This window comes from Gymnogyps californianus, chromosome 2 (genome assembly GCF_018139145.2).
Source record: "Gymnogyps californianus isolate 813 chromosome 2, ASM1813914v2, whole genome shotgun sequence".
NCBI lineage: Eukaryota > Metazoa > Chordata > Aves > Accipitriformes > Cathartidae > Gymnogyps > Gymnogyps californianus.
The window spans coordinates 157,049,638-157,071,954 of NC_059472.1; the positions used below are offsets into that span (position 1 = coordinate 157,049,638).

Consider the following 22,317-nt stretch of genomic DNA (forward strand, 5'->3'; position numbering starts at 1 on the left):
AAACTTTGTATGAACTAGAGTAAAAAGCTGTTTAAGATTCTTTTGCACAACGATTCTATACTGTCGTTCACATGAGTGGAGAGTGCAGAGGGGAACTACAGCTGTAATGAGCTAAATAAGTAGATCTGGCACTCACAGGTATCAGATCAACTGATATACAGATCAATATCTGATATACAGTATATCAGATATACAGATATATTCACAGGTATCAGATCAACTGAATACAAGACAACAATTCCATAGTCACATTTCAGAAAAAAAACTTAATTTTAAAAGTGATACAGAACTATATATTTAAGTAGTATCTGTATTTCTCTCGCCTTCCCAACCAGAGCAGTGGCTTCAACTTTGCTTAAAAGAAAAAGGCGAATTAATGTCACCGGAAGCCCCAAACTGTTCAAAATCCAGACTCTCATATCCTCCTCTTACCCAAAATAAGACATACTAAATGTCAGTCTGTAAATTTTTATACTTCACATTTTAAATGATTAGTAATGCCTCTGAATCATTCTTTAGCAATGTGAAAGTTACAGTACTTACCCACAAACCTAAGTGACTCATCCAGAGGACCAGATTTCTGCCTCTAGGCAGACTTCTAGAAAAAGTGGCCTGTTTACTCGTTGTATGTGTTATTCATACATTTAATAAAAAAAGGCTAGCATCTAGTCACATACCCATGATTGGTTCCTTTTTTTCATTTTCAATCTTCTTTGGCAGTGAAGTACAAATTCTATCATTTTCTGCACTAATTGCTCTTTGAATTTCTTCAATTTCTGATGTTCTGGAAAATGGAATCTCTCCTAGGTTTTCTTCTGTACCTCTTTCTTCACCACTTTTGTCTTCATCATCAAAATCATCTTCATAATCCTTTAAAAGTAACAGGACTTTCAATAACTAATAAACATGGATTATAGATGTATTTTTCAAGATCTTTTTAAGAAATTATAAAATGCTGTCAAAATAAAAATAAAATTCTCATACAGATGGCTATAAATCCTCTGACTGAAAGGCATTTTAAAATAACTGTTTGATAGAAAGAAAATGGCATGTCTTGATTGTGCGGTAATTTTTATCAAGAGAAGACAATCCCACAGGGGTGTTCTTCAGTGCCCAGAATAGATTCCTTTTTTTTTAAAATATCTTAAAGTAGAAACTATATGTTTAGGTGAATTATGTGTTCTTTAAAGAAATAAAATGACAGTGTTCAGTGGCATAAATGCTTCATAGATGTATAAAGTTGTTTGTTTGATAGTTTTAATTCAAGCTGCCCTTCAATGGCAGGCTCAAATTTACTAAACTACCACGCTATCTGTTTGCAAGTCCATGCATAAAGCTCATACTTCAATAATTCTCTTAACTAAGACAATTCATCTCATGCTAAAATAATCAGCTAACACAAATGTACGAACAAGTCTTAAACGTGCTCATTTCTCTCCACTGAATGATAATGGGCTACTATAGTGAACAGCTCAACAGTGGACATCACTCCCAGCATAAGTGGAGATGAATTCTAGCTTCGCTGAACAAAGTAGCAGCTGGTTCAGCTAGCAACGAGCACATTCAACACACTCTTTTATCTTAATAACTTTAAAGTAAACAAGAGAGAGCTAAAAGTAAGAGAGTTCAATTAAACAAATTAGTGCTGTGTGTCAACACTTTTTTCTATGATATTTTTGCAATGAAAAACAATGACACTTTTTTCCTCCTGAAATTGATTATTTGCTCCCATTATTTTAAAAATTCAGCATTTTTCACAGAAAATCATTTAAAAAATTGAAATTCCAAGAAGACAGAAAGAGCATCTTGTGAAGACTTCAACTCAAAAGAAAAAGTTGGTTCCCAACCCCTGATGAAAACTAAGTAAATATATAGCAGAGAGTTTCTACATAATATTTTAGTTACTCACTATCTACTCTTAGCCAAGTTAAGGTCACAGTCACCAAAAAAGAATAAGTAAAAACCATGTAACATCCTGTAATTTTTATTTCTGTGAATAAAGTTAATCACTATCAATACTTGAGAATTACTTCAAAAGGACAATTGTATGCTTTTACTTACTTCAAAATCATCTTCATAATTTGCTGAAAAGTTATCAAAACCCATGTCTGAATTATAGATGCATGTATCTTTCATTTCCTAAGTGAGAAAAATAAATGAAACTGTTAAATAATCTTACAAAAAAATTCAATCTTTATCTGTGAAATCTTAGCATAAAGATAGATGAATAGTTGTGCTTCTCAGATATTTCTACATTTTCAAGCAAACATACAACAAATTCAGTTTAGAAATATAAATAAAAGTGTATTAACAAGTGATAATTACTGACTTAGTAACACAGGAAGACAAAACAGAACTCAACCCTATCTTGGGAAGACCAACTGTTTTCCCACCAGTATTTTTACTGGGAAAGACAAAAACTGCTGTGTTGCCTATAATTTCAATAGTATACAGTACCTCTTATGATGGTGTAACAACAAAATAAGACTGTTCTACTTTTTCAAGGATTAGACAAAATTATCCCTATACCTAAGTTATACTGGGGGACTCAATCTGTTAATAAAATAGTGCAGATGTTGGAACCAAGAAAACAGAAACATGGATACAACAGGAAAATAAGATATTTTTATACATAAATAATTTCGTTAACATTGAATCCTCTACTGTATTTACATGGAATAAGATTTATGGCATCGCTGAAATAACTTCCAAGAAATTGCCTTTCTCTAGCTTATTGAACTTGATTAAAATAATGCCATTTAAATACCCCAACATGTACCCCAAACAAACATAAAGCTTAAAATGACACACACCTATCTATCCAAACTTTAGTCAGCCTTTTCCTTCAATAGCTTCTTCAAAGTCATAGACTAAATTATTCACATGTAAGAGATTTCTACATATTTCAAAACGGAAATAAATGTGAGGTTTTATGAAAATTATCCAGCATAACAGCACACCTATTACCTGCTTCTACATTTACAACCAAAGGATAGCAGCTGGTTGTCAAACGACAATTTAGGCACACTTTTGATCCTTTCATGACTCTTCAAGAGCTAGAGCCACCTAGTTTTCACAGAATGTAGTACTTTCAAAAGTATTAAGGACACTATACAGCAGTAAACAGCTTCTATGGATACCTCACTTTTCAGAGTCATCAGACTCCTAGAACTAGGACTACAGTACTTCAGTCTTTCTGGTTGCTGCTTTTTGTCATTTCTCAGATCAATCTTTGCATCAAGAACAAATTATATTAGTCAGGTTGTCCATCCAGGCAAAACTGGCCAAAACTGGGCAAAATTTCCCAATTTGTTCCACCTGCAAGGTTGCAGGTAGCCAGCAGTAACTAATTCAAATAGAGGTTTTCTTAAATCCTTATTCCATTTAGTCAGACATACGCAGTAACACACCCATAAGGATGGTTATAGTCTTTATTACTTTACTATAATCATCTATGAATATGCCTACAGAGCTGTCATTTTTATTAATAACACACAGATGTTTATAACATTGCATCTGTTACACATGTAGTTTTTACACACTAAAAACCTCCACCTGTCAGTAGTTGTCAAAATCTTACTGTCCTCATAAGAACCTCCTGCATTCTCCTAGGAAACCAGAGTCATCCTATCACAGGTAGGTTCCTACTTTAAAGAACATATGGAGAATATATTGTCAATACAAAGCAGGATTAGGAAGTCATGCTGGAATACCTGGATGACTGTGGCATTTGGAGTAGCAAATATATGAAGAAACTCAACAGCATAAAGTGCAAACCCATGGAATTTAATTATCCCTGTTGAGTCAGGTCTTAAGTAGGGATCTCACCCTCCTAGGTTGCCCCCTATTGCCAATGAAGACAGAGAAGATAATGGAAAAGGAGACCAAATATAAAAGGACTGAACTGCCTATTTCTCTCCACAAAGTACAATGGAAATTTAGGGAAATTTAGGTCTCCACCACAGACAATTCACACCTAAGGGTGAGCTGAGTCTGGGCCTTAAAGATTAGCATCAATGCCAGCTGCTACCTGGAACCTCATCTGTTGGAAACAACAGAGGAAGAGAATATTTTGAACACATTAGTTGATCCAGGATGACTGTTGGTCACAGTGGTAAAAGCTGTGCAGACTAAATCTAAGAATATGTCAGAAAGCTACTTCTTTCAGGAACAGATAAGTATTTATGTCGTGTACAGTATTACACAAGGCACTTATGAAAATTCACATTCAGTACTGTGTTCAACTCTGGTCACCCAAATTCAAGAAAAATTAATGCAAATCGAAACAGACGAAGAGACAGCTGCTAGAAGGATGAGAGGAATGAAGAATTTAGCTTGTATAGGTCAGCAAAATTAAGTCAGAGAAGAGACAAACATGCTTTCTATAAGCTCATTAGGGGATGAAAACCCTAAAAAAGTATTTGAGCTAAATACTAGCACTAAAGCAAGAATAACGGAAACGTATTGGAAATTAGAAGAAAAGAATAACAGAGCTCTTAGAACATCCTTGAAAGAAAAGTATTTCTGGCATGAAAACAGCCAAGTTTTAATAGAAGTTAGTATGGTTTTGAAAGACACATGGCTGAAAGACATATGAAAGACATATGGCTGCTCATAACATGAGAATATGGAAAAGGATGTCTTCATTAGGTACTACTACTTTTTCCTAGATCAGGACCATGATCCTACAATATTCCAAAACAGAATTTGGATTTTGGGGGATGGTTATGAACCGTTGAAAATATGACAAAATATTTTAAAACTTTTCATGGTAAAGGTAGGCTGTATCTGCACAGACGGGTCCAAATAAACCCAAGTCTATACAGCTTGCACTTCAGACTTACTGAAAACTTGGTTCTGTCTGCACCTGTCCATTTAAACATATAAAAATACCTTCCTCTTTCTTATGGCAACTGTTTTAAGAGAAATATATGAATTACATTGCTAGCTGCATTTTACTTGGCTTACACTACATATTATTTGCCTAGGTCAGCTGTTTATAGAAAGCAATAATATACTTTAGGTATGTGTAGATGATTTGTATTACACATCTAAACTCTTCCCACTTATTGAGAATTATTTTTTCAAGCATAGAAGATACTGAAATACAGTTGAATAGATGGCTACCTTCAATGCTTAGGAAATTTATACATAATAAATCAATTTTCTAACGCTGTATCCAGAAAGAGAGGTTAGGAGATACCTGAAGACCAATATACATAAATCTTATCTTACAATGGCATTATATTGAAATACATATTGTAATTGTTATTAATCCCAAGAAAAATGGAACATTCTAAGTTCCAAAACCAAATTGTTTTACCTCTTGTCTTGTGTCCTTTTCCTCTTTTTCAATGAATTTTCCTTTATCTTTTACAGTCCTATTGAAAAAGAGAACAACAATTTTATTGGTTAACTCAGAAGAAAGCACTAGTTTTGTTTTGGTTTTGTTTTCTGGGGTTTTGTTTGTTTTAGAAAAAAATACGTCTTTTTTCCTGAAAAGGAAAAAATAGTTGAAAATTTCCAAAAAACTGAAATATTTCTACAAATACTTTTACAGATATCTATTTATGATACAAAATGATAATGAAACAGCCAAGTGATTAATCATCTAAGAACTGCAAAAACCTTGTCCAAATTTAATGCCTACAATTGCATCAAAACGGAAGAAAAAGTAAGGAGGAAAAACCCTATTAAACCCACTCATCTATTAGTTGTATTAATATCTGCAGCAAACAGGAGATCAGGATCAGGTTGGTGTAATGTGCTCTAAAGCTATAAATCATAGACTGACATTCAAACATGGTCTTTCATTCAGCGGTTTTATTTATGCATTCAGCGGTTTTATTTATGAGGACAATACAATCAGAGTCAGAGAGCAGGAGAAAAATCAATCAACTCCTTAACAATCTATTTGATTATTTTATAAGTAGAGTATCGGACTTCAAGAGGAGAATGTTCTGACTTCTTAAGTAAGAGGGTATTCATATATACTGCTGTTGGGACTGACGAACATAAGAAAAGGCAACAATAAAAATAAAAATTTGGCTGGATCCTCTCATAACAAATCAGAATGATTCAACGTTGGCAGTGTTTCAGGCTGAACCAGGGTTTTGGGACATCCCAATAAACCATATTGCCTTCATCGCCATTCAGAAATGGCTAACTCCTTTTTCCCAGCTATGCACAAGCAATGACTCCCCCACAACACCCCATCAGAAACAGCTTCAAAATATAACCTGGATATTCGGCACTGCTTGACACAGTTGAGTGCTACTGCTAGGAAGCATCCCAAAATACGTATTCTGAAATATTTCATTTTTTTCTTTTGTACAGGAATATACTTCCACAATGACAAATTCACTACGACTAAAGTGATCTGTCCCATGCTTGAGAAACAGTAGTAATACTTAGCCAATAGTGGTAGTGACTTCACTATCTCTGTCAGTGACCCCAGAAGCCAGCATGCCAGTCTTCTATTTAGCTAGGAAGCTAAACTACGGTTTAAGAATGAGAATTGTGACTGACAACGTACCCGGAGAGTTATACTTCAGAAAGCTGTATACGAATTTCACATGGCTGAAGCATTAAAGAATGCAAAGACAACTAGAATATATAGAGAACTTCTGTAAGATTTTATATTTGCTAGTAATAAAACTTAGAAATATCATCCTGAAATTTTACTGATCCTACTGAGGATGACCCGGACCTTTCTCTTTCACATAAAACAGTAAACTTGCTATATGTATCTAATGTTTTAGATACCATCCAGAGTAGGAACTAAGTAGAGATATTCAAATTAAAATAAACAATATAAGAGAGTCCTATGTAGTTCATCATGAACGTTACATGTGTCCACGTGACTGCATAGTGTATTTCCAGGTGGTACAATACACCATTTCTGTCTCCCAAACTAAGCACCCAGATTAATATATATCTAGTTTGCAAGGACTGCAAAATATCTTTTGCTATCCTGGGGTAGAAAAAAAATAAATGGAATACAAACACATACATTTTTATATGAATCCTCTTAGACGCAAAACACAGATTTTTTTTTTTTTTAATTGCTATAGTATTGTACAAAGGGCCTATGAAAAAAATTATTTTCACCCTAGATATTTGAGATCAAGAATTCATGCTTACTGTTTTGGTGGTGACTGAATCTTAGTAGATACCATATGGTATATACTTATTTTAAATCTCTGAATTTACCTTACACTCTGATGGCTCATTTCTTCTTGAATCCTCTCCTCTTTTTTGTATTCGCTCCTCTGTAAAAGAAGTCACAATATTAATGTGTCAGGAATGCTGCGAGGAAATATGTGTATGAACCTGTATCAGCAGTAGTGACATTAAACAGTAAGAAAGGTTTCTAATGAATTATTTCAATGACACATACTATTTTTTTATCAGTCATTGCTTTGAAGAAGTTCTGTATATGAACTAACGTCAGAATAATCTCCTCCTTACAGATATGGTAAGCAAAGAAAATAAACACCCATAAAAGATATGCTATACACATAATATGAGCTTCTCCCAAAAATATTTAATACTTGGGAGTGAAGTTTGGCTGCATCCCCTTCTGTAATGCATTTCAGAAAGGAAACAAGAAGGGATCTTGAGTCTTCTTTGCTTAACAAAACCTTATAATGCTTTACCAGAGTAAATTCTGGCTTTTTTATAGGATACCTTCACATTAGTATATTAGTAACAATGGTTAAAAAATGCTCTGAGCCCCATGTATACTGCTTAAATTGTGAGCCCAGAGCACTTTCCTAAATAACCTGTAGGCGTGGCTGAAAAACTGGTACGGACTAAGGGCTGACCTCAGTAGGCTGCGGCCAGCCTGTTCCAAAGAATGAGATTTTAACAGTATGGACCGCAACAATTCACACCAGTTGGACCCAGGGACAGAGAATAGTCTCAGGCACTTTTAATCCCCAGTATAGGGACTTGACTTTTAAATTCTGTATTATGAAGGTTTGCCTACATTTGGAAATTTATTCAATAGGTTGTTTAAGATAAAGGTGCTTTTCTCTATCCATGAACATCAGAAAAAGAAACATAAGTCAGACAGAAGCATCAGCATGTATATTCTGTAGCAGCTATTTGAGCAAATTTCCAAGGAAGTCAAACCTTGAGCAAGCTCCTGATAGACTTTTGAATTCTGCTGCAGAAAGTCAGTTACAGGAATCACTTGTGGTGGGCCCCTACACTGAAGATGCCTGGTATTTTCACTAGAAAATACATCTCTGAACTTTTCTTTGAGAAGCTTGTACATCTTCACTCTTTAGGCAGCAGAAGAAACTACCCTAGACCAGCCGAATTTTTCCATGTTCCATAAAATTTATCTGATTTTAAGGGTTACAAATTACTATGTATTTCTTCTCTCATTCTCGTAGAATGAGTACTTGTGTTATGAAAACCAGTAAAAAATGTCAAAGTTTTGATTAAGTCTCTAGGATATAACATCATGCTCTGTATTAGAAACATAAAAGATATTCTATCACTTCAGAAGTAGAGGCAAAAACCATAAATATAAGGGATCTATACTCATGTGCCTACTTGCAAGTTAGAGATCCATGATCCCTTTACAGGCAATATCGAAAATAGCCTCTATTAAAATCATATTTTTTTCTATAAAGACAGCCAATACATTTTAATGGACCTCCAGCCTAATCTCATCCCCACTTCAACATGTTAGTAAAAATTCCAAAAGTCACAGCAATAAAGAATTTTACAAATAAAAGACATTTCTAGTTTAAATTTCATGGAAGGAATCAGCTCTGGGTTAGGATACTTAAATGCAGATGTAGTATTTTAATCTACCACTTTAGCCTCAAATTTCAGAAAATGTTGACTTACGATCCTATTATTTTTATTATTCAGCTTACCAGTGATGATATATCAACAATTAAAGTAAGTTATAAGGTAATGTTTTAAAGTGTTAACAAAACTAACCCTTAGATCATGCTTTTTTCTTTCATTTTCTCTACTCTTTACTCTCTCATTAGCTTCTGCTGGTTGCCCTTCTCTGTCTCCATGGGAAGATCCCTCTTTAGATCTCTTTGATTTATGTTTGTCTTCCTCTTCCTTTTCATAACGTTTATGACTTCTCTCTTTTGAAAGCCTCTCTTTTCCTGGCCTAACAGAATGTTCTTTTTTTTCTCTGTGTCTTCTTTCTCCATCTTTATCCAACTCTTGGTCTTTCTGTAACTTGTGTACACGTTCACTTTCTTCAACTTTGTAGGCTAAAAATTTGTCAATGTTCTTTTTGGTATCACTATCCTGGAAAGAGAAAAATAACATTAAAGAGTTAGAAGGTTCTCCAAGACTGTTTTATCTTCACAAATCTATCAATTTTTAACCATTAGAATGATGGATTTGTAAGTACCTAATCTCTTTCTGCCACGTGAAGCTTCTAGCCATTTTTTTTTAATCTCCTACTATGGCAAGTTTCAAATTATCATATCACTTGAGAATGTAATATTTCTTCTAGGACATCGCATACTTTGCTACAGAAAATTCTCTGGATTATGTAATCTTCACACAAAAATTTAATTATTTGTTTACTAGGTGGTCTAACATAAAATAGGATGTATACTTACCAATATCCTTGTAATAAAGGCATAAATAGCAGATGGAAAATTTTGATGTAGCTGTACAAAAATAAAGCACTGTTTGCTATACAAATTTTATTTTACTCTTACTTTAAAAAAAGAATGAAGTATGTCCTCAAAATAGAATGGCTCATATATTTTGTTGTTGTGTGTTTTGTACACTTGTGAAGACCTTACTATCTATGCATCTCTTGGATTTCTTGGCAACTGGAGTCTGATCCAGTTTCTTCATTATTCTAAAATTTTATCTTATTCCATTATGAAATACTTCATTCCTTTCCCTTCCTTTACCTTCTTTTCTCTATGTCTTCTTTCTTGCTCTTCACTTCCTGTTTTCTCCTCCTCTAGAAAATACATGTATAAATTAATGAACAAATTTTATTATACTCAAACTCTGTACATAAGTAACTCTAGCATGTAGAAAATAGTATTTCAGTAACATGGGTTTTCTAAAACATAAAAGCTTTCTAAAAATAATATTCTGTTGAAATTCTCTCTCCAAAGCTGGTTACTCCTTTTTCTTTCCTAATGAATCCCTCTGTTCTCAATTGTCTTGTGTAATGGTAAGAGTAATGACACATGCTACTAACTTCAGCAATCACCCTGCAACTTGGGGATTCAAACGGATCACTCAGTAGAGAATGTCTGTGCAGGAAGGTGCTTATTCTCTTCAAGTCAACTGACCAACAAAAACAGTGACATTCACCCTTTCTTCAGAGGAAGGGAAATGAACATCAAAATTTTTAAAAGCACCAAAATAAAACTAGGTTACCACAAGATTCCATAAAGATATACATTGCAGTAGGTACTCACACCTGCCTGTCTTTATCCTCTCTGTACAGATGGGGTACAGTTTCAGACTATTTCTATCTAAATTTCAAATATTTCAAAGTACAACAGCAACCCAAAGCAACCTACCCAAACGATGCCTGCTTTCTCTTCTTCTGTGACGATCTTTATCTCTTCCTTCAAATGATTTCAGATTATTTTGTGTATCTATTTGCTTTATCTCATGTCTTTTATGCTTTTTGTCTCGTTCTCTATCGCTCTCCCTGTCTTTATCTTTTGGTACACTGTGTCTTTCCTTCTCCAAACTTGACTCTTGAAGCTTATCTTTGTATCTCTCTCGATCTCCTTCTCTCTGGTGCTCTTTTCCCCCTCCTCTCTCTCTCATTTTATCCCTGTGTCTTTCACCAGATTTAAATCTCTCTCTCTCTCTCGTTCTTTCCTTGCTCTTCCCTCTGTCTTTGCGTTCATGTTTATGAGTGTCTGTGTCATGAACAGACTTCTCTTTCTGCAGTTTCTTTTCTCTGTGCTTTTGGTCTTCATTTTGACTATCTGGTTGTGATGCCTGAAATAAAAAAAAATAAAAATATCTATTATTATAATTCAGCAATCTATTTTGATATAGTATATTCATGTGGGGAAAAAAAAATAGGAGACTGTTACATGTGAATTTAATTTCCCAAACTGTATTAAAATTAAAATTAAAATTTCTAGGCTTACTTTGTAAAATTACTAACATTATGTCTGTGCTTATTGTAAAAAGAGCTAATAAATGAAATAAATAATAAGCTGCATTTTCAATGCATTTGAAAAGAATTTGATAAAAAAAAGAACATTTACTGTGGAACTGTGCATTCTGTTTAGAGCTAGGTTGAAAAATTAACTAAGCATCTTAAAGCTGTTAGCTCATGTAAACAGCAACTGTGCCATCTTGTAAAATATGTTACCAATATAAACAACGATAGATAACTGGGCATCCTGCAGCTGCCTTCAGAATAGAAGATTAGCTTTTACTTGAACAGAAAGCAGCATATAAAAAATGTGAAAGAAAGTTTTTGGCCTAGATCCCTTGAGGATGCAACTATTCTTACATTTTTCTAAAGTCATAAGAGATTATATTTTAACCTTCCTGAAGCAAGTAGCACAACTCCCACTGATTTCACTACATCCATTATTTCAGCTATTTACTCAATGCAGAACAAACAGAAGTTGCTTTGATTACAGTCAATGAGTGAAGTGAATTAAACTTTATCTGTTTCACAGAAATGAAAGTCCAACCACACCACTTCTGTTGGAACTAAAGCATTTCAACTCAAATTTGTTTGCTTTAGCCCACATGGAAGTAGTAGAAATGTTACTGAATGTCTGAAAAATACAACATACTTATACTGTAGCACTGGCACTGAAATAATGGGGAGCTTTGAAATGTAATTGATACAAAGCTAGGTAATAGATTAACAAGTAGGATGCTTTAGTTTATCAAATGACTAATGAAGATCTACATAAGACATAGAAAAGAAGATACATATTGGAAAACAGCTTTAAAAAAAATATAGCACAAAATTAATATGAACATCAATGGTGTAATGGAGCCTGAATGCCGAATTGACCAGTGGATAAAGTAATTAATCAGTTTAAAACCGCATGACAAACATGATAGATGATGATAACAAATACAATACATAATATACATGCAGGAAAGTGAAGAGCTGTAACATGGATTTGGGTGGCCAGCAAATCAGACCCCATTGTGTGCTGTATGATTATCGTAACAATGGTATTTTTTCAATTTACCTAATTAAGAAATCTGTAGAGTAATCTTGCATGACTTGTGTAGCTAGAAACAGTTGAGTGGGCCAGCCTCTGGACACACTTGGACTAGACAGTTTCCAGAACAGTCAATTGTGGCAAGGAAATTCGCAGCTACACATTAAAGATCTGTACTGTTTGTATTCAGTGACACAGATTTAAAGTGTCTGGTGCACCAAAAAGCCTTAAAGAGTTATTATAGATCCCACAAGGCAGAGTGGCTAGTAGAATAAGCAGTCAACCCTCTACGTTTAGACCACCAATAAATTCCACTGCTGTAAGGTAACTTAACATCAAAACCAGTAGAAATAAAATAAAATCACCCTAAGATGTTTCCTAAGTTCGTCTGATTTCCAAGTATCTTCTTTGGTTCTTCTCTAGAACAGAAAAGACAGTAAAAGACTGAGTAATCAATTTGCAGAGAGAAGTAAATCATTTAACAATGCATAGTTTTTCAAAGGAAAGGATCAAGGTATATATGGCAAGTACCACTGATTTTTGTAATGTAAATATTAATTTGATTTAGCCTTAATGTGTATAATTACAGAGTACCTGATCTGACTGGACCTGGAAGACTGAAGACCTGAACCCAGACTTCTACTGGGTTATCCAGCTCTATACACACACGGTAACCAATTTTGAGGTCAGTGCCTATGGTGGATAACAGTGCAGCCCTTCAAGAAAAACTTAAAATTGGTCTTCCAATGATAGATCAAATGGGTACACACAGTCAGGCCACTTTTGGAAAGTAATCAATATATCAATGTCATTAGGTTCAATCTCCTGCTCTATTAGATCTAACTTCAAAGTCCTGGTCAGGGACTTACTTAGGTGAGGTTTTAATATCTCTGCGGTTGGAGTTTTTCTGGGCAACCTAGTTCTTGGGTTTGACCACTCTGAATTAAAAATGTTTTCCTTATACCAAGTTATAATTTCCCTTGCTGGTAGTTAGGGCCACTACCTTCTGTGCTCTCACTGTACATCTCAGAGAAGAATTTGGCTCCGTCTTTTCCACAGATCCTCTTTAGATACTTGAAGACAGCAGTTGGATCCCCTCTTAGTTTTCTTTTCTCTAGCCTGAACAGCTCCTTAGCCTCCTTCCCACACACATCAGGGCTCCAGCCCCACAGCCATCTCAGTGCCCCACTCTAGAATCTCTTTAGTACTGGGGGCCTTAAAACCAGACATAGTACTGCAGACAGGGCCTCACAAGTGCTGAGGAGAGGAGAATAGTCTTCCCTACGCCTGCTAGCTATGGTCTTTGTGATATACACAACCAGTATGGGGTTAACCATAACCACCTGAAGAGTACCCTGATGACTTACATTCAAGTTTCTGTCCACCAGGGCCCCCAGATCCTTTTTCTGCAGAACCACTCACAGAACCCATTCACATGGCAAACAGTAAATACAGTATTTTCCCCTTAGACATATCATTTGAGCCGCCCCAAACTCAGCTGTAAGAACATTTCAGGGGATAAATAATATGGGCAAGCAGTGAATCTAAAAATACCATGCCAAATGTAATCCTTTTTTTTTTTTTTCATCAGTAGGGATCTGACATAGCCACAACACATTTTTGTTAGACTTTTAAAAACTAAAAGTTAAAAATAGTTAGATTACTGTGCATTTCAAGTGAACCAAGGAAGCTTCTGGTTTAGGAATTGCATGCATCTCAAAAAATTGCTGGCACTACTTTTCAATCCACTGTCACTTAATATTTTAAAATGGTTCAGACTACATGTGTAAGTTGACTGCCACATGAAATATTTGTATGTAGCACTGAAGAAAAAAGATAATGAAAATAATCAAAGTATACATGGACATTGTTTCACTAGACTTCTCCCTAGTTAAATAGGTTATATTTTGTCTATCCTCATTTGCAGAGTTACTGCCCTTTACTACTTGGCTGCTGCTAAATAAACTAAAAAAATCAGATTGTTTGAGATCACTAAAGCAAATGAGGAATTTTAATCTATTGAATATTTTTAACTAGTTCATTGAAGGATGATGACTATATTCAAAGTAACATGATCAGGCTACACTTATTCTCAAATTTAGACTTGGTAAAAATTACTAAAGATTAACAAAATAATCGCTGATAAATATTTGAATGATGAGCTGCACTGGTGGAAGAAAATAAACATATGGTACCCATTTTTTGCTGATTTATTATGCAGAAGCAGCATTTTAGTAGTATATTTTAATTTTTTAATTATTCTACATGAAAAAATTCTTGTCTTTTCAAAGTTAGATTTTATAGAAGATTGTGGTGGACTGGTAAACTTCATCTAAAGCTGATCAGAAGCACCAAGAAGGCAGCCTTTGTAACAAAATGGAAGTGTCCTTTAAGTTTTATTTTCTTCTGGTCCTTAAAAAAGGCAAAAAAGTACAAATATTGACTACTGCAGAAAGTCAGATGAGAAAGTAAAAACAAAGTTGATCATTTTCTTGAGGCTTGTTTTAACAAAACTTAAGAAACTCAATAGAACTTGTGCGAGGGTAAGCTGGAAGGAAGGATATGGATGGGAAGAGAACAGAGTGCTGTATTATAGTCTCAAATAGTAACCTATTTAAAATCCCTAATATATATGATTATGTTTTGGGTTTAGACAATATTTAGGTACATATAAGCAGACAAAGAAAGAATGCTAACAATGTTAATAGGCTAAAACCAGTATAACCAATAGACAATATCCGATAAGGTAGTTTGAGATTTATTTCAAAGCTGAGGCAAAAAGCATGCAGCAAACATTTAGAGACGATTCTTTAGTGCTCAAAAATGTGCATCTGCCACTTTTCTGGGGTCTGCAGTTTTCATCTCTCCACCACCACTAGAATCTGTTGCTTTTATATATGATGATTTTCCACTTAATTCTCTGCTTTTGCAGGAGACAAAAAAACAAACAAAGAGAAAGAGAGAGATCTTTTCTAAAGCTTGAAACTTAATACCTTTGAGACCACTGTCCTATGTAAGTAGAGGAATCATTGTGCACACAAAAAGAAATGTTTAAAACAAACTTTAAAAGGATTTATTGAAATTTCTCACCTGTCTGCTAATTTAGAAGTCCTTATATACTCACTTAAATCCAGATTAAGATTAGTTATTTAAACCACACTGGGGTTTAACTTAATTCATCCACCTGAGAGCACGGGGAGCTCATCAGCTGACATAAAATGCCACAGATTTACTGAACTCAAAAAGCGCTATGAAATTTTTTAACATTTAAGAATCTGTCCTTTAAACTAAACAATAAGTATGTTGCCTTATGAAGTTAGTGGAACAAGAGACCTTGCTACTTTAGATAAACATTTCAAGAGAGATCAAGAGGGGTTTCTTCACTTACAACCTAGAAAGACTGGAGGTTTTCAGAACTTAATGTTACATTTTTAACTAAGTTAAGAACTCAGTTAACTATGATTCTAAAGAAACAGAAAAACAGCAAGAGAAGTTTCTGTAGTTTTTAAGCCAGAGAAAAGTACTTTATTTTTTACATATAAATATTTATCTTTCTTATTTCCAATAGGAGTTGCCTGTTTGAGAGCTCTCAAATAGGTAAGCAGCATGAGAGACAGACTTGACTTGATAGAACAGAAACAGCAAAAGGAGACTTTCTCATACAGCGTGGCTGTTAGTACAACTGCCTCCGGGTCTTCACAGTCTTATACCAACACCTGAAAAATTTTAGATCAAAGTTTAACTTTCCATCACAATTCACTAACTCACCTCTTTTCAGTAAAGAGCTTATTGATGTACCACAGTTACTGAAATGATATCTGAAAGAAAGTTTTTAGAGTGGTCCTAACATACTACTTCACATACCCTGCCCAGCCACTCTATTTCCTACTCCATTTTCTATTCAGCATGACCACAAATTAATCAGGTGTAAAATCCAGATTCACACAACAGTAATAAGAGTGAGTTGATACTTCTGCTTTTTCAAGTGAATACGTAACACAATAATTGATGTTAGCATGCCCATGTGGTTTTGCTTCCTTTATTTTGGAGCTCTACAAACTTTTCATAATTTAACACTATCATGCAAAAGTTATGTGGGTTCCTAAAGAACTAAAACCCAACAATTAGCGGTTACAGGAGTATCAATTATTAAAGATACTTTATCTACAAACTGAAACATTAATAGCTTTGGATATTTTCATAAACCACCTATCCTCTTCTGCAGAAAGATGTGGCTGATACAGCCTCATCCTTCTGCTAGAGGAATAAGGACTTCCTTACTACCGCTACTTGGGTGAGAGTTTCATCGGCGTGCTGACAAAACACGGGGACTTGAATTGTCCAAGGAGGGCCATGGGGGTTATCAGAGCCAGCAGAAGAAACACCAGGGCTGTTTCCTGCCTTTGCCCCCACAGAAGCCCTGGCTTACTCAACGCCAAGCAACACGAATGGCAGCAGCGAGACGCGGCCGGGTGAGGGGACGGCTTTGGCAGGCGTCAAGACATCTAAGACACAAAGGGCCGGGAGCAGGGGGAGGCCGAGCAGAAGAACAAGCCGGGCCGGGCGGCGGCCGTGCCCCGCTGCCACCGCCCCCGGCGCCTCCTCAGGGCCCTCCTGGAGCGGGGGGAAAGGGGCGAGGCGGGGCGGCCCCTCGCGCGGTGTTCGGAGGACTCGGGCCTGGGCGGCGCCGGCAGGCTCGCCCGGCTCCCCGGAGCCCCGGCCGCTTCCTAGCGGCCCCTCACCTTGTCACCCTCCATGTCGGGAGCGGGCGGGGCGCCGCGTCCCGCCGCCACCGGCCGCCTCCGAGCGGGCAGGAAACCACGGCAGATGCGTCCGGGCCTGCCTAGCAACAGGCGGCGAGGGGGAAGCAGCCGATCGGCTGAGCGATGGATGAGCGCCGGAGCCCGCCGCGAAAACGGGTGGATGCTGTTGCCGCACAGGATTGTGGGAAAGGGAGCGGGCGCCCGGCGGTGAGGTGAGGGTTCGTTTCATGGCGTAGCTCGCTGCGCTGTGGTGCTGCAGGATGGTGTCTGGCCATCTCTAGCCCTTTCTTAGCGAGAAGCGACAGTTTGGGATGCCTGTGTGGCTGCAGGAAGGTTTTCGTCGTTGAGCCAGTGCCTAGCTGGGTTTCCTCGGGTGGAGGGGCCCTGGGGAGGGCTCGGACCCGCCGAGCACTATTCTGTGAGGCGGGGACGGGGCACTCAGCCAGGCAGCCTTTAAAGCACCGTTGTCCTGTTCATTACTGGCCTTTTATAGGTTAAGTATACCATGAAGCCGTTCCTAATCGTAGCTGATTCACTTTTAGTAAAGTCGTGCACGATTACTGTGGAAAAAAATGTTAAGGTGATATGCTTAACTTAATCTGTCGTTTACCCAGATGTTAGGTGAAGGCAGGTATGAAGAATACCTGTAGAAATAAAAATGTTAATAATATTCCCACAGTAACAAATACCGGAGTTGTTTTCTGCAACAAAGAGCAAGTGGCAGCTTACCAGACACACGTGAAACAAACGACGTAAATGATGATTGCCTGCAGGAAAGGTGTGTGCTATTTTCACAGCAAATATTTACAACCTATTAACGTGCGATTTAAAAGACCGGGTGAAAATTCTTCTAGGCACTTTTAACTTTGTTGCCTATTTTTACTTTTTAAGAGTAAAAAAATATGTAACTTACTGCTAATACTAATTATTAATGTTTGTAGAAAACTGACCACTGAAAAAAAAAGCAAAGGAGGCATTTTTGCATTTGAGAAATATTCTTGCCGTAGTTCAGCAGGAGTTCAAGGGATAAACAGAACTTCAGAGATAAAATTTAACCCCTTATACTTGGACTTAAATAGTCAGTTGACAAATACATATAAAGCCTTGATACAGTTGCCTCTTATTCATGTTTCCAGAATAAATTAAAAATGCTGTAAAAGTTGCCTCACTGTCCAGACTATGAAATATTTTTCTTTATCATGTAGCAGAAAAACAAAGGCAAATTAGTAAGCAGTTAGGGGAAAAAAAAACCCCACCTCAATATTTTGTTAAAAAAACCCAAACCAACAACCCACCAATAACTGTAAGTATGACCTTTAAGGGCTAAATTACATCCACTAAATATAAGCATCTATGGATACTAAACTACAACATTCTTATGAATTATTTAGCTGTCTTTGGCAGACCAATTATAATCTATAAGCTTTTTATATCTTCTTCCCTGAACAAATAAAAATACGCTTACAAGCTATCTTGGATTAACTCAAAGATCTCTGTAGCCAAAGTGGTGACAGTGCTATAAACACGTGGAACTAGGCAGCTGCTTAGTAAAGGATACTCTACAGAAATGCTGTCCTACATGCAGAGGCTGAAAGACAAAAACTACCTTCAAGTACTCTAATTTAATTTTGTTTTTAAGAACAATATAGCAAATACGTATAACTAAAAATAGCAAATGTGACAGTGATACCAAAGACTGGACAGAAGAAAAAGCTTTTTTTCAAGTTCTGGTCCTACCATCTACTCTTTAGAATACACATATGTATTTGTTACCAAAAAAAAAAAAATCAATTTTGGCTGCCAATAGCTTTTTCTTACCCCTATTAGTGTATACTAGTCAGGCAGATTTATGGCAAGAGAAAAATTACAGATGTGGGAAGGCACCACTAGAGGGTTTGGAAAGAACTTTTCAAACCTTAAAGCCAGGGATCAGACTGAAGTTTAACTGCTGCATGAGAACACAAGCTGGAATAACACCTTTGGAATAACAGAACTAAAACTTGTGCATGTTTAAGTGTTTCCACCATGTATTAAAATAAACTACAGTTTCTCACGAATGTAGTGGAAAAAATGAATACATCAGTAGTTCTACTGTTTTTATAAAAATGGGTGTTAGAATCATGTGACTACAGGCAATAAAATGGCACATATCTTTGTATTACTAGACAGCATAAAAGGATGCCCTAGCTTTTCTTGGAAAGAAGTGTTGTAAACAAGGCTTTTGGTAGCCCTGGGAATTTTAATACAATTTTAGCTTCTACATGCTTTTCTCTTGTCTGGCTTGGTACACATATCTTCTTCACCTGCACTGTTATCTGAAAAACAGGAATATAAAATAACTCAGCTTTTTACATTCTGTAGCAATAAGCTATTTTTTGTCTTTGGATGTTCCTCTAATCCTGTGAAGCTAGGATTAGGACACACCACAGCATTACACCAAAAAATTACTGGAAATATCAACCCTCAGAAGGACAAGATGGCAACCCTCCACCATGCTTAAAAATGATGATTCTTTTATTATTAAAAAAAAAAAAGATTTTTTTTTGTATGAAGGAAGAGACTTGTTAGGATCTAGGCTTTGTAGCTATATTTTTTCCCTTTTTTTAACCAATTTCTGCTGAGGCCTTATGAAGATGAGAAGAAAACTCAAATACTACTATCAACGGAGGTGCATAAATGACCTCTTGCAAAGTGTTCAAAATGCTTATGTTAGTCAGTCCTCCAGGTTCATAAATAGAAACAGCAAAAATCTGGATCTCTGAAGTAAACTTTGTGCCTTTAGTTTTGAAGTATAACTTGTAAGAATCCCATTAGGGAAAAAAAAAGGAGATGATGATTATTGTGAAAACTTGTTAAGAAACACATTTTAGTGGACAGTATTTCTGCCTTCAGGAACAATAAATATTTGAGGATCTTGTAATGAGAGTACAATTTATGCATTCAGTGAAACTGAAGCCAGATGGGGTGATACCAAGGATCAGACATGTATGGTTTTGTTCCAAACAACAGAAGCTCTGTATACTGAACAGGTATGGTAGAGTCTTCTGACTCTTCTTTGTGCTATATATTAGATAATTTGAAGCAGGCAGAAAATATTTGTGTTATATACTAGATAATCTGAAGCAGGTTGAGACAGCTGGATAAAATCAAACACAGAAGTAGTGAGTATTCCATCGTGAGAATTTACTAGGATGAAACTTCATGTAAACTATGTTTCCATTACTACTTCCAAAATTTTTAGGAAAAAAAATCCTGAGTAAACATTCTCAGATGTCTATTCAATAAAGATTTCTATTAAATAGTTAAAAACCTGTAGAGAGAAGCATCAGACTGAAATAATGCTGTTGGGTAAAATAAGGTATAATATCAAATATTGTTCTTCAGGAAGATTAACTGTTACTGAACATGGTCAAGAAGCAACAATTAAAATGGCTTCCAAAACATGTTTTCTTGTGCGAAGAAGTTGTTCTTGTTCTTCTTCCCCACAGAAGCTGGGGAAACTTAGATTTTCTTTTTCACCATATAAACTGAATTTTGCCAATTTTTCTCATCCTCAAAACCCCAGATGTATAAATAAGATCTTTTGGGAAGTTATTCTGAAGAATAGTGCCAGTGCTTACTGGAAAAAAAGCATCATGGCAAACTGATGTGATGCAAGGTAAAGATAAACATAGGACGACACTACTTTGACTCAAATGGAAGCTATTGAGTTTGAAAAAGGAAAAAAGGAATCCAATAAAAAGGAGGAACAAACACATATGGCTAAGCATGGGTATAAAGGAATACTGCAAGCAAAAAGTATTAACTAAAATTCCAAGGAGGCAACAGACCTACAAAGCAGGATATGAAAAGCATAAATATTATCTAAATGAGATAAATATAATCAGCTCTGTAGCTGATACAATTCACTGTAGGATACTTAAGGAAAAGCCAGAGTAATCTCTGTGCTGTAAGTGAGTATCTTCAAGAGTTCCTGATGCATTGAAGACTGCTATCTTAAGTATTAAAAAATAGGATCAGGAAATACGTGAATTAACAATTCCAGGATTCTCGAGCAAATTATTGAACAATTTATCAGCACTAAAAAGATTAGAATAAACAAATAACTTGTGTTTGTCCAGAATGTTTTATGAAAAACTTTATAATAGAGTAACGGACCCTAATGTATCCCCTAGCAGCAGAGTTTATATCTTGATTTTAACAAGACTCTTTTGTCTCTATTATAATAACGGGCATGCTACTTTCATACCACCCAGTTTCTTCACAAAATACTGTGTGGGGCCAAGTCAGTTACCTACAGAAGTTCTAAGAAGTCAGTGGTAACCTCTTTATCAGAACTTTCTATTGATGTTACACATAAATGCTATCAAATTAATGCTACAAGATCTTGCTTCTGTTTTCCTATTTGATTGGCACACTATCACTGACCTTTAGTTCTGATTAATCAAACTTCCATATGAACTAATGAATTACTCTGCCCAGGATCAATGCTAGGCTGTCAGGCCTACAATTATGTGTTTGTCATCCTAAATGCTACTACAAGATTAATTTTTTTTCTGATGTGTTTCTCCAGTGTATTAATACTGACTGTACAGGGTACTCCTCTACAAATTCTTTATCCAGCTCATTTGCAGAATACACACTGAGACACAAAGGAGAGCAGAATAAGATACAGCATATGGTAAAGTGTTAGTTGGCAAACGTCATGTTAATTCAATTACTTTTTTTTTTTCCTCGCTTTGAATTTTCATTTTGGTTTGTAGTACGGTTGTATTCTGCTTCAGATACTGTGGAGCCAGATAGGGAAGTAAAATGGAGCAATGGAGTCCAAGACTGAGAACAAAGGGCTTGAAAAAATGAGAAGATATTAATAGTATTGGTTGTAATGCAGGGAGCCAACATACAATATGGCCATTTGTACTAGGTGTGACTGAAACTCAGGACTGAGGAGTTCACAAGAAAGTCTATATAAGCAAACTAAGTAATTAGAAGAGGAATACAATAAATGCAAAAAATCACCCACGCTTACTGTAGTTTGATATTATTGGTATCCAAAAGGGTCACAGAGTCATAGTTGATACCCCCAGTTTAAGGTAACAGGCTTTTATAGGGTCTTATGCTGCCCTTCCGTCCCCTCACTGTTAGAGCCTGTAGGTGTTTTGAGTTCTCTAGAAGTAAAGACTCAAAGTAAGTAAATTGTCATTTCAAAGCTTGTATTACCATATAGTTGTAAATCGTTAATTTTGTTACTCCTTTTTGTATAATTTGGTCGTTCTGAATTTTCATCCTGACTAACCTAATTATACAGGTGGAGAACACACACGGTCAATGGTAAAGAGGGAGTGAAGAAGAGCAACGTGAGTCTGTGGCCAGAAATTGGT

At 36.0% G+C, this 22,317-nt stretch overlaps 1 protein-coding gene across 3 annotated transcripts in view; it reads right to left on the reverse strand.

Annotated features, from left to right (window-relative positions):
* The window catches only part of DYNC2I1 (dynein 2 intermediate chain 1), a 35,151-nt gene extending 17,795 nt beyond the window's left edge, over nt 1-17,356 (reverse strand). The window contains exons 1-10 of one of the 3 annotated variants that reach the window (XM_050891083.1): nt 16,916-17,356; nt 12,539-12,592; nt 10,539-10,971; nt 9,912-9,964; nt 9,609-9,659; nt 8,962-9,288; nt 7,213-7,271; nt 5,324-5,381; nt 2,062-2,139; nt 678-870 (exon numbers count right to left, since the gene is read on the reverse strand). In XM_050891083.1, coding sequence (XP_050747040.1) covers nt 678-870; nt 2,062-2,139; nt 5,324-5,381; nt 7,213-7,271; nt 8,962-9,288; nt 9,609-9,659; nt 9,912-9,964; nt 10,539-10,971; nt 12,539-12,592; nt 16,916-16,930 — 1,321 coding nt within the window. In that variant the 5' untranslated portion in view covers nt 16,931-17,356. Of the gene's footprint in view, nt 1-677; nt 898-2,061; nt 2,140-5,323; nt 5,382-7,212; nt 7,272-8,961; nt 9,289-9,608; nt 9,660-9,911; nt 9,965-10,538; nt 10,972-12,538; nt 12,593-16,915 lie in introns of all 3 variants that reach the window. The other 2 variants (XM_050891085.1, XM_050891084.1) reach the window with 2 other exon arrangements.
* Nucleotides 17,357-22,317: the final 4,961 nt, after the last annotated feature.